Source organism: Melospiza melodia, chromosome 22, assembly GCF_035770615.1.
Source record: "Melospiza melodia melodia isolate bMelMel2 chromosome 22, bMelMel2.pri, whole genome shotgun sequence".
Lineage (NCBI taxonomy): Eukaryota > Metazoa > Chordata > Aves > Passeriformes > Passerellidae > Melospiza > Melospiza melodia.
Window position 1 is genome coordinate 8,963,668 of NC_086215.1, and position 14,877 is coordinate 8,978,544.

General features: G+C 42.9%; 1 protein-coding gene across 2 annotated transcripts in view; it reads left to right on the plus strand.

The window, feature by feature from the left end:
- NUP214 (nucleoporin 214) overlaps nt 1-14,877 on the plus strand; it is a 39,245-nt gene that overhangs the window by 5,845 nt on the left and 18,523 nt on the right. Inside the window, exons 11-24 of one of the 2 annotated variants that reach the window (XM_063175018.1) lie at nt 1,439-1,600; nt 2,676-3,132; nt 4,424-4,599; nt 5,121-5,212; nt 5,517-5,606; nt 5,951-6,100; nt 6,307-6,465; nt 8,642-8,745; nt 9,234-9,413; nt 9,858-9,943; nt 10,038-10,121; nt 10,468-10,713; nt 11,393-11,557; nt 12,068-12,179. In XM_063175018.1, the coding sequence (XP_063031088.1) occupies nt 1,439-1,600; nt 2,676-3,132; nt 4,424-4,599; nt 5,121-5,212; nt 5,517-5,606; nt 5,951-6,100; nt 6,307-6,465; nt 8,642-8,745; nt 9,234-9,413; nt 9,858-9,943; nt 10,038-10,121; nt 10,468-10,713; nt 11,393-11,557; nt 12,068-12,179 (2,263 nt within the window). The remainder of the gene's footprint in view (nt 1-1,438; nt 1,601-2,675; nt 3,133-4,423; nt 4,600-5,120; nt 5,213-5,516; nt 5,607-5,950; nt 6,101-6,306; nt 6,466-8,641; nt 8,746-9,233; nt 9,414-9,857; nt 9,944-10,037; nt 10,122-10,467; nt 10,714-11,392; nt 11,558-12,067; nt 12,180-14,877) is intronic. The other variant, XM_063175019.1, reaches the window with a different exon arrangement.

Consider the following 14,877-nt stretch of genomic DNA (forward strand, 5'->3'; position numbering starts at 1 on the left):
CTTGTCACCTATGTCCTTTTGCAGAACTGTTTTGTATCAAGTACATTTGCATGGATCTAAAGGAAAAGTGGGTTGGTTTCAAAGCCAGAAACAGCAAAGATCGCTGAGGTGAATGCGTAGGTTTTAATTCTGCATTAAAGCTCAGGTCTGTACTGCCTGAACCCTGCTGTGCTCCACATCTCAGCTGCATTATTGCTGTACCTTCTGTGCTGCCTGAAGGCCCTTCAAAGCATTTTGTCAAAGTCTGAAGCTACATCTGAGCTATTGTGTTGCATCTCAGTGAATTCTGAGAATTCTGCCTTGAAGGCCAGAGACAGATGGAAATAGAGATGCCTTCAGGCAGAGTGGAAGGTACTGCAGTCAGGAGTTCCTGAAGAGCACAGGAGGGTGCCAGTTAACTGAGACCTTTACCTGAAAAAAAAACCTGCAGTAGGGAATTGAGGTCAAACATTTGTACTTGAATGCCAAATTGAATTTGAAGCCTTTTCTCTGTTAATCTATACAGTTACTGGATTAAGAAATCTGTCAGGACAGATTTTTTAAAGCCTGTGTTATGCTGCCTCAGAGTTTTTAAAAAGGTTTTTGGAGAAGCTCTGTGCTAATACATTTTCTGTGTTCTGATTCAAGAGTTTGGCTACACATTAATTGGCTTTGCAGTTCACAGCAAGTTTAGGTTGCAGAGAAACCTGATTTGTCCTGGAGCTTGTTCCCAAATGGAAACAGCTCTTCCTAAAGAACCAATAGTAAAGAAAAATGGCTATTCACTGTGCCTGACAAACAAATTTTTCCTACACTCTGTATGTGTTGGGTTTGGGTTTTTGCATGTAATTAAGCACAGTTAAACTATTACAGGATTTTAGAAATACAGAGAGTGTTCTGAAGCCTTTAACTGTTCTGAGAATTTTTGTACTGAAGCAGACTCACTAAGCAGCTGCATAAAACACAAGTATTTTATGTCAGTGGTTCAGATCATGAGGATATTTGTTTGATGTTTGCTTTCTTTAAAGTTAAAAAGCTTCCTCTGTAGCAATTCCATTGTGTAGTTTATGCATATGAATGTTAATGAGGAGACAGGGCCCGATGGAATGTGGGGATTGCTGAGAGGAATTGAAGGAGGGAGCAGAGTATCAGTGAGGAAAAATGACTGCTTCAAAATCTGAAAAAGCTTGGCACAGAATTGATGGGTGCAAGTTGGGCTTTGTCATTCAGGAGATGACATTCAATTGTCAAACAACTCTTTTATGAAACATGAAGTCAGAAACACAAAGGAATACAAAAGGATAAAGGAAGAGATCTGAGCACTGACAGAGAAGCAAGGGAACAAAAATGCAAATGAAAGCAAGAAGGTAGAAATGTAAGAAATACTGAAGGAGGCAATTCCAGCAGGAACAGAATAGGAAGCTTTGACTGCAGGACTTACATGTGTGGTCTCTGGCAGGTGATGAGAAGATCCTTGCTCCAGCTCCAGTTCTGATCCTGCTCTCTACGGATGGTGTGCTTTGCCCATTTCACATGATCAACCAAAACCCAGGAGTCAAGTCACTTATTGTGACCCCAGAGCCACTGCAGGTGGCAGGGGAGAGAGCTCCAAAGGCAGCAGGTGAGTGCTCCAGGGGCTCTGGGAGCACTGGGATTTGTGGATCTTTGTCATACTGATCTGTCAGTTCAGTAGTCAGATACATGTGGTCATAGAAAACATATTATTTCTTTATAATGATAATGGGGAGCAGTTCTTGGGTGTTTTGAGCTTCCAGGACTGTTCTGTCTTTGGTGCATGAGTATGAAATTACCAAGTCCTGTTCACCAAATCACAGAATCATTTGGTTTGGAAAAGACCTCTAAGATCATGGAGTTTGTTCGTGAGATCTCAAGCACTTTGCAGGCTGTGCATTCAGATTTCCCTGTGCAATCCCTTCTGCAATTTCCCTATTTTGCAGAATAGGGCCAGACCAGTTTTAGGAGGCTCTTTGCCCAGCTCTGAGCATGGCCTGCACACTTCAGAAAGATGATGGTTTTCCTCCATAGTTTTGCCACAGGAGGTCATGATATGAACTAAGGTGTTTGACTGCAGAAAAATCCTATTTAAATAAAATTCTTTTAAAATTCTATTTAAAGCTTTCCTCAGCACTGTGAAAATTGTGTCAGCAGGTGAATGGGAGTAGTTTTGTTTGAGTTATAGATGTGTTGCTCTGTGTGGTATGATGTAGGCAGGTAAGATGATTGTTTTGCTTGTCTGCATTCATAGAGAAATAATTGCAAATGCACCATTTTCTCCCCTGTGCCCAAATTTGCTTCTCCTTTCCCAGCCAGAAAGCTGCTTTTTGGCAGCCTGCCTTCCTGCAGTGCTGGCTAACTTGAATGCTTACTGCTTATTTTATTTCAGATGGCAGGAACCTCATCAAAATCAATGGAGGAAGGTGAAGTTTTTTCACAGGAAACTGCAGACAACATTAATCTGAACAGATTGTTGTATTGATCATGACTTTGTACAGTTTCTGTATCACTTGCTGGGATTGGGGACTGCCAGCCCAGCTCTGCCATCTCTCTTCCTCACTGTCCAGTGAGAGGAGCAGTGCTGAGCTGTCCATATCAAACAGATTTAGCCTTGCAATACCTTCTGCCATGACTCAGTGCAGCCCCATGAGCCTCCTCCTTTCCCATTTGTCTTCCTGCAGGGAGTGCTGCCACAAGTCCAACCACAACTCCAACTTCTCTGAAGCCTGACACAGCCCCAGCTGCTGCTCCCACTGTGCCCACCTCAAGTCAGCCTCCAGCAGGGAGTGGAGCAGCTGTTTTTTCCTTCATGCCCTCAGCTGTGAAGGCTCCTGGCTCCACAGGCAGTGATCCTCCACCATATTCCTTTGCCACTGATGCCTCCAAGCAAGGCCAGACTCCTGCTCTGACTGGACTAGCAACATTCTCCTTCTCCTCTGCTTCTTCCAAGGCATCCATGACTCCTGCTTCTGCAGGCAGCACTACAGCAGCTCCTGCCACCTCGTTTCCTTTTGGCTCCATGAACTTTAAACCAGCTGCAGACAGCTCACCTGGGCCGCTGCTCTCCACAGCACCTGCTGCACAGAAGTCATCTTTTGCACCTTCAGCTTCTTCAGTCAAAGTGAACCTCAATGAGAAGTAAATAGATTCAGCACTGAATGCAGGGGCTGGATACATGTTAAATTGCTGCAGTCATGGATAGTGTGTGGTAGTTCTGAAGATGGTGTCTGGCTTTTTGCCCTGAAAGCAGTTCCCCACATTCCCAGGAAAGCACTGAGGAAGCCCCTCTTTATCCAAGAGTGTTGTGGCTGTGGAAACCCTCAGTGCTTCCCATGCCAGAGATTTTGTTCATGTGTACTAGTCAAGGGCCAGTGCCAAAAATTTAGACTGATAAATTGCCAGAGACTTAGGGGGGGTTTATATCTTTGTTTCATAGGCATCAAACAGTGATTCCATGCCTTGGTTTGATGCAAATCGTGATTGAGGACTGCTGGGAAACCTCTTCTGTCTGGAATTGTTTGAGTGGGGTGGTGATAGCACAAGTTTCTCTGACAGTTTATTGAAGGTTCCTTACCCCAGCCTGAGAGGAAGCTGGAGCCACAGCTGATGGATTGCTTTGCCACTCTGTGTTCAAGGTGCCAGACCTTTTGGTTGTGTTCTAAAATGGACACTTGCTCACTGAGCACAGGATCTGGAATCTTCAAAGCTTGTTCACACTGACTGAAAAAAAAAAAAACAAACTAATATTGATTAGAAGCCATGTAAAATGGATTTGTGTTCTCAGATGTCATATACTCACTCTTCCCTCCAACTCCTGAGACTTGCTCTTTATTTTTAGAAAAAGTGGTTTAAAACACAGAGCTCTGATAATTGGAGCTGCTTTTTAAGGAGAAGAACTTTCATGTAAATGCATCATAAAGAAATTTCTGATGGTTTAAATGATTATTTTTGAATTAGAAAAATCTTTACTACAGCAGTATCTGATGGGAGCTCTTAGGGCTTTTTATATTTTGTGTATAAAGCAAATGATACACCAGTGAATTGGCTGAATATTTAAATTGGCTGCCTTGAGGAGCTGAGTTTGCAAATGAATAGAAATTCATATTTTCTTACAGAATTTTTGTTTGAGCCTTACTCTGAGATGAGCAGTGAAGGGCAGCTCAGATTTGCTATAGCTGGAACAAAATTATGAGGTGCATTTGAAGCAGGGTAGTATTTTTTGGTGGCATTTAGCTTTTGCTCATGGGAGGATCTAAGATAGAAGTCTCTGTGGTTCCATGTATTCAGAAATTATCCTGAATGGCTCCTTCCCACTATCCCACAAGCTACAGTCATGATTTTGTATCTGCAGCTTGAGTAGTTCTGATCCCAGGGGGTGCTCATTCATTTATTCATTCATTCACTCACTCATTTATTCATTCTGTTGCAGGTTCAGTGCTGTAGACACCTCTTCTCCCACCAGCAGCAGTGGGCAAAGCACCTCCACAATGTTTTCCTTCTCAACCAGTTCCAAAACTGCTCCTGTAGGTTCTTTGAGCCAATCCATGCCTGTTGCAGCCCCTCCTGCCACACCACTGAAAACTTCATCCCCTGTGCCTGCCACAGGTAGGAGTCTGATACCTATTGTTGGGAATAAAGCATTATGAAAAACATTCTAAAAGTTTTAGGACACAGGGAGCTTCATTTGGCTTTTTGCTTATTTTTCCTGCTGCTTTTCCTGCTCCAGAGGCCCTCCTGATTGGCACACCATCATGATGTGAATCACTTTGTCTTGAAGCTGAGCATTTTTTCCATTTGTGCTCTATTTCTCAAAGAGCCATGTGTGAAATAATTATATTCAGCTGCTTAAATTCACCCAGAAGTTCTGGCACTTTCAGTGCTCTGAGGGTTTCTGGGCAGCCACACAAATCAGTGCCTTACCTTCCATCTGCATTGACCAGAGCTCAAAGCAGTCACAAGAGAAGTTGAATGGAAGTGAAAAGGCACCTGAGGAAGGTGTGTTCTTGCATTGGGGCCCATAGCACTACTGCTTTTGGATTTGATAATGCTGATTGTTTCTCATCACTGCCTGTTTCCTCAAGCTTTGTTTAACTTCATCCATTTCTGTTGTTCTTATTAAATTCCAGTGGCACGTCCTGCTCAAAATCCTCCTTCAGCTTCCTTGGTACAGAAGACAGCCAAAGTCACCCCATCAGCAGCAAAACCAAGCTCTGCTCAGGTAACAGGAACTTGTCTGGTTTCTTTGGAGGGTGAATGTTTTTCATGGCCCATGAATTGCTTAGAATTCTTTGGACTGAACTAATGTTGGTCAAAGAATTAGCTAAGTTCTGATTTTGAAACAGTGGCAAATCTGTGGTTCTAAATAATGTTTTCTGCATGTCTTTAGAGAGCTGTATTTTACCTGTTATAACCAGAGTGTCTGAATGGAGTTTAACACCAGGCCTTTTTGATATTCTGAACTCCCTGTTACAATGGATATATCCTTAATATTTGTTTTGGTTTTGTCTTTTTTTTTTCCCCAGGGCAAATCAGCACTCCCCAGCACAGCTTTAGAGAAACAGACCCACCAGTGGAAGGAGTCAGACCCTGTCATAGCAGGCATCAGGGAGGAGGTAAGATTTTCAAGCAGTTTTCTTCATAATGCCACACAAACACTTCAGTTCAGCTGTGTTCTGATGGTGTCTGTAAGTAGTTCAGGAATCAGAATGGAAATTTTTCCTAAGATGATCAGCCTGATTTGTAGTTGTTATTTGTGTGTCCTGCTCAGTCATCTTCAGTCCTTGTGCTGAGAAGATGGAGTATTCTTTCCTGTTAATGTTCAAGGAGAATTTCCTGCTTTGGCTGCAAAGTGACCAGTGTTTATGGTGTAGTTGAGGCATGGTCCAAGAGCTGAGACATTTGTTCCATTCCCTGCTGTGTTTTCAGTGGCTGCCCTTTCTTCCACTTGGCCTTGCAGATTGCACATTTCCAAAAGGAGATGGAGGAGCTGAAGGCCAGGACTTCCAAAGCCTGTTTCCAAGTTGGGACTCCAGAGGAAATGAAGCTGCTGAGGACTGAGTCAGAGGATCTTCACACCTTCCTCTTGGAAATTAAGGAGACAACAGAGGTGAGCAGGCTGTCTTCAAACTGTGAACCAGCAGTGACTGTTCCTCACCTGATGTTCCTCCTAAACCTCTACACCTGAACTGTAGAGGGAACACCTGGCATTTGCCTTTGTGCTTTTAGACAGATAGATGCTTGCAGGAGCCCTTGTGCTAGAAATGGCTGTAGAAAATGTTACCTTGAACCTTGTCCCATCTTTTCACTTTGCAGTCCCTTCATGGAGATATCAGTATTCTGAAGACAGCCCTGCTGGAGGGATTTGCAGGGGTAGAAGAGGCTAAAGAACAGAACGAACAGAATCGTAGCTCGGGGTATTTACACTTGCTCTATAAGAAACCTTTGGATCCCAAGAGTGAAGCACAGCTTCAGGTATGAATCATGTCAGCCAACTTCTGATAGAGAGCTTTAAATCAAATAAAACTTAGGCTTGTGTGTGCAAGTTCCTAGCATTCTTGTTCTGCCCTAAGTATTTGCTGTTTCAGTAAATAGTCTAGTAAATGTGTGGGGAGCTTTGGTTTCCATGAGTTTGCAAGAGCTGCTGGAAATCCTCTCCTGAAGCTGCTCTCTGTTGTTGCCATTTGCAGTGATGATTCAAAACTCCTCCTGAAGGGGATGTAGTTCACCTGAGATCTAAGTCTTCTAATCTTAGAATGTGACTCTTGACATCCTGTTCCTTCTCAGCCTGTAGTGTTTGCTCAGGGATTTAGTTAAAAGAGTGTTGGGTTTTTTCCTACACTTTATAGAAGAGTTCTTAGAATTATTTTTATCTTCAGCAAGTGCCTTGTGGAACAATTTGATGATTTATTATGACTTACAGAATTGTGTGGTTAATTTCATGGATGGTGGAGCATAAAGCTTAATAATATTCTGAAAGCTGGGGCACAAAGGAAAATAACCAGCAGTACATAAAGAAGCTTTCAAAGACAAGAAAGAAAGTAGGGGTGAAGCACTTTTTGTTGCAGCTCTGGTGATGAAGGCTATTTAACCCTAAGCAAAATAGAGTGAATGTGCCCTACAAATGATACTTGGTCATTTATACACTGATAAGTTCCCCTCAAGAGGTTTGACTGGCAGGTTGAAGGCATAATTGAATGTCATCTTTGTGGCATTAAGTATCAAGACCATGCATGTAGTTATTGGAAATCAGCTGACACAAAGTAATTTCTTTTAAGTCTGATCTCTAATCTTCACCTGGATTCTGCTGATTGATTCACAGTCTTAATTGCTGCTTTGATGTCCAGCATGTCGTTGTGACATTTGAAGCTTAAGCTTGTGACTTCAGAGAGATTATAATCTTGAAGTATGTGTTTCACTGTGTAGAGAAAGGACCATGAGGAAAGTAGAACACAGTGGGAGAGAAGTGGAAGTGGATTTGAATGGAATGAGAGAGCTTTTGGGTCAACTTTGTGGAAGTTTGCTTTGAGAAAGCTGTGTGCTGACTCTGAAATTTTGCTTAGTTTGCATCATCCCCATTCTCCTGGGTGAGAAAAGCTCCCTTAGGCAACTTTGTGTCTTAGTTTTCATGAAGTTTTCAATACCCTGAGACTTTTCTGATGTCCAGCTCTACCAGTTTGGTATCCAGAGAGTTGCTGCCATGTGGATGCTGGGGAAAGGAAACCTGGGCTTGGCAGTGTTTAACACTAAGCCCACAGCAGGACTGGGTTTGCTTTCAGGTTGGAGAGGTCCCACTAGAATTCCATGCTGTATCTTGAGAGCATTTACAATGGAATTCTTCTCAAGCTGTGTTCCTTGGTTGCTTCATTGTATTTAGGTGAGCATTCTCTTGAGATGAGCTGAAACCAGCTGCAGTTCCCATTTCCATTTTACAAGGTTGGAGTTCAAGCCAGGGCTGTGCCATGCCAGGCAGGAGGGATCTCAGGAATGAGACTGAGCTCTGGGTTTGTTTAGGGAGCAGAGCTTGGGGGCAGAGGTCTCTGGCATAGCTGCAGTTGTGCAGCTGTGTGGTCGTGGATAAGTCACTTTACTCTCTGTCCTTGCTTTTTACTTACTTTTATTTTCCTACCTATAAAAGTCAAATTAATTCCTTGCCTTACTGTGGGAGGTGTAAGCATTTGTGAGTGCTTTCATGAATCATAGTCTGTGAATGCTGATATTCTAGAGCCGTGTGAGCAGCCTGCAAAGCTTTGATCACTTATAATTGTTAGAAGTTTCAGTGTTGTAAGATGGGACCAAATGACTCATGCTCTGGAAGTGGCATTTGAAATAAGAATTGTTTTGTATAATGCCTGGGGTTTGTAAAATCCTTTTTGTAAAGACCTGGCAGTGTTTTGCAAATAATTATGGCCAGTATTTCTTTTAGTTGAGAGCTGAGGTGAAATGTCCAGGGCAAACCCTGGACAATGTGTACCCTATTGATTGTTACATAAATTTTCACCGTGTTGGGTTCTGTTGTGCTGGCAAAACTCTCCAGGCAGAAATACAGGCAAGTGTTCTGTGGCTTGGACTGAATGAGCTCAAAGAGTCTTCCATCTTCTTCAACTGAAATATCTGAAATGAATTGAAAGCTCTTTATTTTTCATGGCAGGAAATCCGGCGCTTGCACCAGTACGTGAAGTTTGCTGTTCAGGATGTAAACGACGTCCTGGATTTGGAGTGGGACCGGCACCTGGAACAGAAGAGAAAGCAGAAGTAAGGAACTGGAGTACAGAACTACATCTGTGAATTGGGAATTAGTCTATAATTAACAGATAAAGACCTTTTTCTATTTAAAAGTGTGATTTTTTTTTTTTTTTTTGAGGGATCTGCAAGTGAAGCTTGTCTCAGACACCTAATGGGAGCCATAGGTTCAGACTCTCTGGCTTCGTACATGTTATAAGCTTGTTGTGTCTCTGTACAGTGTAAATAGTGCTTGTAGAAACAAACTGAGTTTTGCAGAAATTCATTGATGGCAGCTAATTAAACCTTTCTAATAGGTAAAGCATCTTAAAGCAAATGAGCTAAAGAAATAAACTGCACATTCAAAGGAGAAATCTGTATTTGAAATGAACTGAACTGCTTTGGAGATTGACCTTGAGTTTCAGTCGCCAGAACCACCAAACCATTGGTGTTTGCTTGCTGCCTGTGCCCCAGATGCACAGAATGATCCTTACCCCTGTCTCTTGGTCTGGTCTCTGCAGGCGTCTGATAGTCCCTGAGCGAGAGACTTTGTTCAACACCCTGGCAAACAACCGGGAAATCATCAACCAGCAGAGGAAGAGGCTGAACCACCTGGTGAACAGCCTGCAGCAGCTGCGCCTCTACAACCAGACATCTCAGTGGAGTGTTCCCAGTGATTCACCTCTCAACAGTGCTCAGAGGTGTGTGAAACATGAATTCCTCCCTCTCTCTTGCCCCCAGTAATGTGCATCCTGCAGACAATGATGTTTTGTGGGCATGGTATGGGAGGACAGGATGTTCTAAAGATTATACTAAACCATGCCCAGGTAATACAGAAGTTCATTGGTTGCATTCGTGGACACTGTGTGATACTTAGCAGAAATTTCCCCTAAAAGTTTAACGAGTTTTTAGTAAATGGGATAATTGAGCCTCCAGGCTGAGATACTGCTGGTTGTCTGTCTGACTTCAGGGGAAGAATTGAAGTTTCCAAAATAGTTAAAGGTGCATCACACAGTATCTAGAGGAGCCAATTGTTCTTCTAAATATGCCAGTGGTTCTAGTGGCTACTTTGGCCCAGTTTTGTTCCTGCTTTGGTTGGCTTCTTTTTTCTGCTGCTGTTTTTTCACTGCTCTGCCTTGTCCCAGTTTTGACAGTGACCTTGAAAGCCTGCGCAACGATTTGATGAAAACCACTTTGAAATCACATGCAAAACCTCTGCCCAAAGCACCTGGTAATTTATTCTTTCTTCCTGCCATAAATGTGAATTACCTTTTTTTTTTACTTGCAGTTTGACTGTAGACTAATAACTGCCTTCCATTTTCCAGCTAAGTTATCCCCAGTGAAGCAGGCACAGCTGAGGAATTTTCTAGCCAAGAGGAAAACTCCACCAATTAGGTCTACAGCTCCAGGTAAGACTTTAGTGACTATAGAAGTCTGATATGCTTCTATAGTCACTTCTATAAAGTCTCACTCTTTCTGGGAGGGTGACTTACTTGCTGTGGGACTGAGACCTGAAATTAGCTTTTGACTACTCAGCCCCTACTTCTCCTTTCCTGTTCTCCCATCTGCTCTCAGAAGGACTTGCCTTCAGTTGCTGTCTGGTTGAAGGCTGCCTTTGCAGGCAGTTAAGAAGTCAAATCTTAAATGTATGAGTTAAACAAGCCAATAGGTGACTGTCCTAGGGTGCATTTGTCATGGCTGTTACACTGGATGGTTCCCTCAACTTAATACTGAATTTTGGTTTTGATGTTGCAGCAAGTTTGTCCCGATCTGCCTTCTTGTCCACAAGATATTATGAAGATTTGGATGAAGTCAGCTCAACATCCTCAGTTTCCCAGTCACTGGAGAATGATGATTGCCAAGCAGTGGACCAGGAAGAAGAGGCTGCCCCAGTCCAGGTCCCTCGTCATGCTCCCGTGGTCCGAACTCCCTCAGTCCAGCCTGGCTTGATGGCTCAGTCTCCATCCTTTGGGAAACAGCACCTCTCCCTGGGTACTTTGTGTGAGTTGTGTTTGCAGTGTCTCTTCTCAATGTGGTCTTGTGAGTAGCTTTAACTACTGTGTTATCCATTGCCAGTGCTTCAGGCCCTGGAGAAATGAGATTGCAGGATACAGATTTACTTTGCCAGGTTCCCAGGAGCAGTAACAGAGTGGCTTTGTAACCTCATGAACTTGAGCTAAAGGCACTAAAACACCTTGACTCACTGATTGTGTTTTTGTGATAGCCTGCTTCTTTCAAATTTCAGTGACCTAAAATATTGCCCAAAGCCTAAGAAGCTGGAGTACTGCTGCATCTGTGGCCAGGGTTAGGAGGTCTGAGCCCAGCAAGTCTCACTAAGAGCTGCATTTGCATACATTCAGTTTTCCTTGTGCAAGAGAGGTTTCTTTAATCTCTGCAGCCAGAGAGAGAAATAAGGTGTCAGCAGAAGTGTCTGTTACAGCAAATTGGAAATCCTCTAGTGTATTGAAATTACATCTATTGAGACTGACTAAATTCCTTGGGATATACCAAAATCTGCCAGGGACAGATTGTGTTGATTGTTTGAATGGCCTGCACATGAGTCCTGTCAGAAGGAAGCTGTGTACTTAGAGGAACTGCAGCTCAGCAAAGGCTTCCAAAGACTCCCTGATTTATAGAGAAACATTTAACTAATACTTTTGTTAATTTGTTTTATTTTTAGTGCCTGCATCTTCAAACAGAATCATCCCACAAGGGGCAGACAGTACAATGCTTGCAACAAAGACTGTGAAGCATGGAGCCCCTGCTCCCACTGTCACTGTTCCAGCACCACAAGCAGCTGCTGCTGCAGCTCTGCAGAGGCAGATGGCTGCTAACCAGTCCCCAGGTAAAAGGATGGCTAATTGCCCAAGTGACCTCTGAGCAGCTCAGTGGGGCTTTCACAGGGATTTAGTGCTCTCAAAGGAGGAGATCATCAAACAAAATGTGGCACACATCTGTAGTTGTTGCACCTCTGAGCTATCCAGTGTTCCTTTGTCTTCCTTTTTCCTGTAAGCTGCTAGTACAGAATACCTGAGAAACTCCCGTTTCTGTTAACAGAAAATGTTACAATGTTGGTAAGAGAGAGTTCACAATAATTAGATTTGCTCAGCAAACAAAAAATGTACCAACTATATAGATTGCTGCCCACTTTTGTCCTTAATGAAATCTGAGGTTCCAAATATTTCAGGCCAGGTACACTATATATGTTCTGAAATCTTGGATGGACCTTCTTGGAATTATTCAGGCCATACTGAATGAAATGAAATGCTTAATATAGAGTTTTTCTTTACATCTGTTTTTTTTTTTGTTTTTTTGGGTTTTTTTTTTTGTCTTGTTTTTTTCCTTTTCCTTCAAGCTGTGAGCACCTCCTTGACTGAATCAACTCTGAAGAATGTTCCTCAGGTGGTGAACGTTCGAGAACTCAAGTCTGGTGCACTGTCCAGCAGTGCAGTCTCTGCAGTTATAGGGTGAGTGAGTGCTGCCTCTCTTTCTGGTGCCCTTTGGTAGCATTTGCACTGGAGCACATCTGCCAGTGGGGAGCAGTAGCAGTGTTTTACTGAGTCTGCCTGTGTAAGACCTGACGTGGGTGCATTTAGACAAGAGTATTGGGTTTGTGTGTTGAAAGAAGGAAAGATCTTAGCAGGTCATTCAAGGAATTGCTAAAGGCTTGTCCTGAACAGATGATGAGACCAGTATTAACCTCCTTCTCCATTTGTCTGTGAAATGCATTTATGTGCATCCTCTGCTTTTGGGATTCAGTGGTTTAACTGCTAATATGAAATTTGGCCCTGGTATCTCTCAAATCACTTTCAGTGAGGGAATTGCAGCCCTCTGTCACTGAGTGTGGTCTGTGACTTCAGGCTGTCCAGATGTTTTCCTTCTACTTTGTCATCCTTTGCTGAGAGAACCTTCTCTGGAGTTATGCCTCTTCTCTCTGTTCCCACATTCACCCCCTGAAGGGAGGGAGAGCTGTGCTCTGGCTTTTCTGGAAACTTGTCTCAAATGTTTTGACACCAGAATTTTGACTGTAGGGTTGGGTGTCACTAGGGGTCAGTCCCTTTGGAACCTTTCAGAGCTGCAGGGCTCTTCCTCAGGAGTAAACTAGGAACATTGACTTCTGGTATTTAACCTTGAATTTGTTACCATTTCTTGTGAGTTAGCTCTAACACTTGGCTTCCCTACTCTGCTTCCTGCAGACAGCAGCCAGCTCAGCTCATTCCAGAGATTTCTTCCTTATCACCAGGCTCTGTCACCAGCCTAGGACTAAGCTTTTTCCCTGTCATTGTAATGACCTTGGAACTGTCTTAACTTGAAGTTCATGCTGTTGCTTAAGACCAGGGCAGTGCATGGCCAGTTCAGGGCAGTACTGAGAAGTCTGTGCAAAGTTGGGCTTACTGCAAGAAGAGGGATAAATTCACCACATATCTCTGATTATATATGGAATTACAAATGCTTTATCCATATAACTGTATGTGCAGCTCCTGGAACAATTGCTATTGTTGCATCACCACTGGCTTTCACACATTTGTGTGTTTACTTTTCACTGTAAAAAAAAAAAAGGTGGAATTCCTTTGATTCAGCTTTTTAGAAAGGGAGCAGTCTCACAGTGGTGGTACTCAATTGGAGACCTTGAGATTTATTTCATGCTTTCTTTTGGATTTTAATTGAGAAACAGCTTGGGTGCTTTTTGCTATTTTATTTCTTCCTAAAAGTGATAAACTGGAGTGGGGAGGGGAATTGCTACATTTTTTGAAAGTCAAATTTGTAGACAGCTCTACTTGGGAATTTTTTTGCTGTAATGTTGTGACCAGGAAGAGTTTTCCACCCTCTGTTTCATCAGAACTATGATGAAAAAAAGTAGAAAGTACTGGCTGTGCACAGAGAAGATTGTGAGTGAGCAGTCTGTAATGGGACTGGTTTTCAGTTGAACTGTACTTAAAGACCTGTCTTACTTTCAAGTAGTTTCAGATTGTCAGTATTGATTGATATCTCTAATTTATAGAGCACCAGCTAGCTTGATATCTTGGAGGCTTTTTCTACAGTTTTACTTTATAGCTGACCTCATAAAAATGTACTTTCTAAAAATTCTACCCAAATGAGCCATGCTTGCCAGTCAGATTCAGCTCTGAAATGAAGAGCATTCACCCAGCAAAGTTAATTCACCACTTTTTGCTGCTTCAGACATCCTGGCTGCCTTTTGCTGCCACAGCACACTCTTTGGTTGGTAAGCAGGAATGATTTTTCAGTTGTTACCAGTTGTTCAGTGGCCTATGACTGGGTGTGTTGGTGGTCCCAGTCCAGTTTTCAGTGAAAAAATAATCCTTTCTCCACAACTGAAGCCAAACTGAGCATTTTCACAGCATTGTCAAGTGATGTTGAGATCAAGTCCCACCCTCTCATGAATTTCACAGACTTTCTGTTGTTTTCTGTTTTGTTCAGCATAAGCTGGAAATGTACAGCTGCACCATCCCAACACCAACTTTTTCCAGTGTTAATCTTGAAGTTTTCATTGTTTGCTGTACTTCTGCTTTGGGCAGAGGGCAAATCCAGGCCAGGCAATGTAGAGAGAGTACTCATGGCTGAAAGGAAGGACTTTCTAGTAAAGCAAAGCTGTTCAAGGCACAAAACCATATCCAAGACCAAATGCAAAATGTGTCATATCTGTGTCCTCTTCCTTTAGAATATGGTAGAAAACTCCTGTGAATTGGCCTGCAGCTGACCAAACAGTAAATGCAGTTTGGGAATCCTCATGCTTTAGCAGACAGACAGCTTTGGATGCCCAAATTTGCTCACTGTCTGGGATTTGCAGCCTCAGCCAGAGATTGGTTATTGCCTTAGGGAACTTCTTGTCCAAGTCAAGATGGAAAGAACCTGCCTGGGTAAGAAAGCTGGGCTTTGCCACCAAGAGAATGCAATCATTGTTTAGTTTAAGCTTCTGAAATCTTCTGGTATTGGCCAGTGAAGCTTCTGAACCTGGTGGGCCACAGCCTTGAGATGCCAAAGCTGGTTGGCTGTTCCCAAGTTGCCTTGATTTGGTTTGTTGGTGCCCCACAGTGCCAAGGTCAGATCCTGCAGCCCATGAGGTGCTGCCATTCTGCAGCAATTGTCTGGGGGTTTGTATTTCATGGTCAAAAATACCAAATTTACAATGTAGAATATAGATTA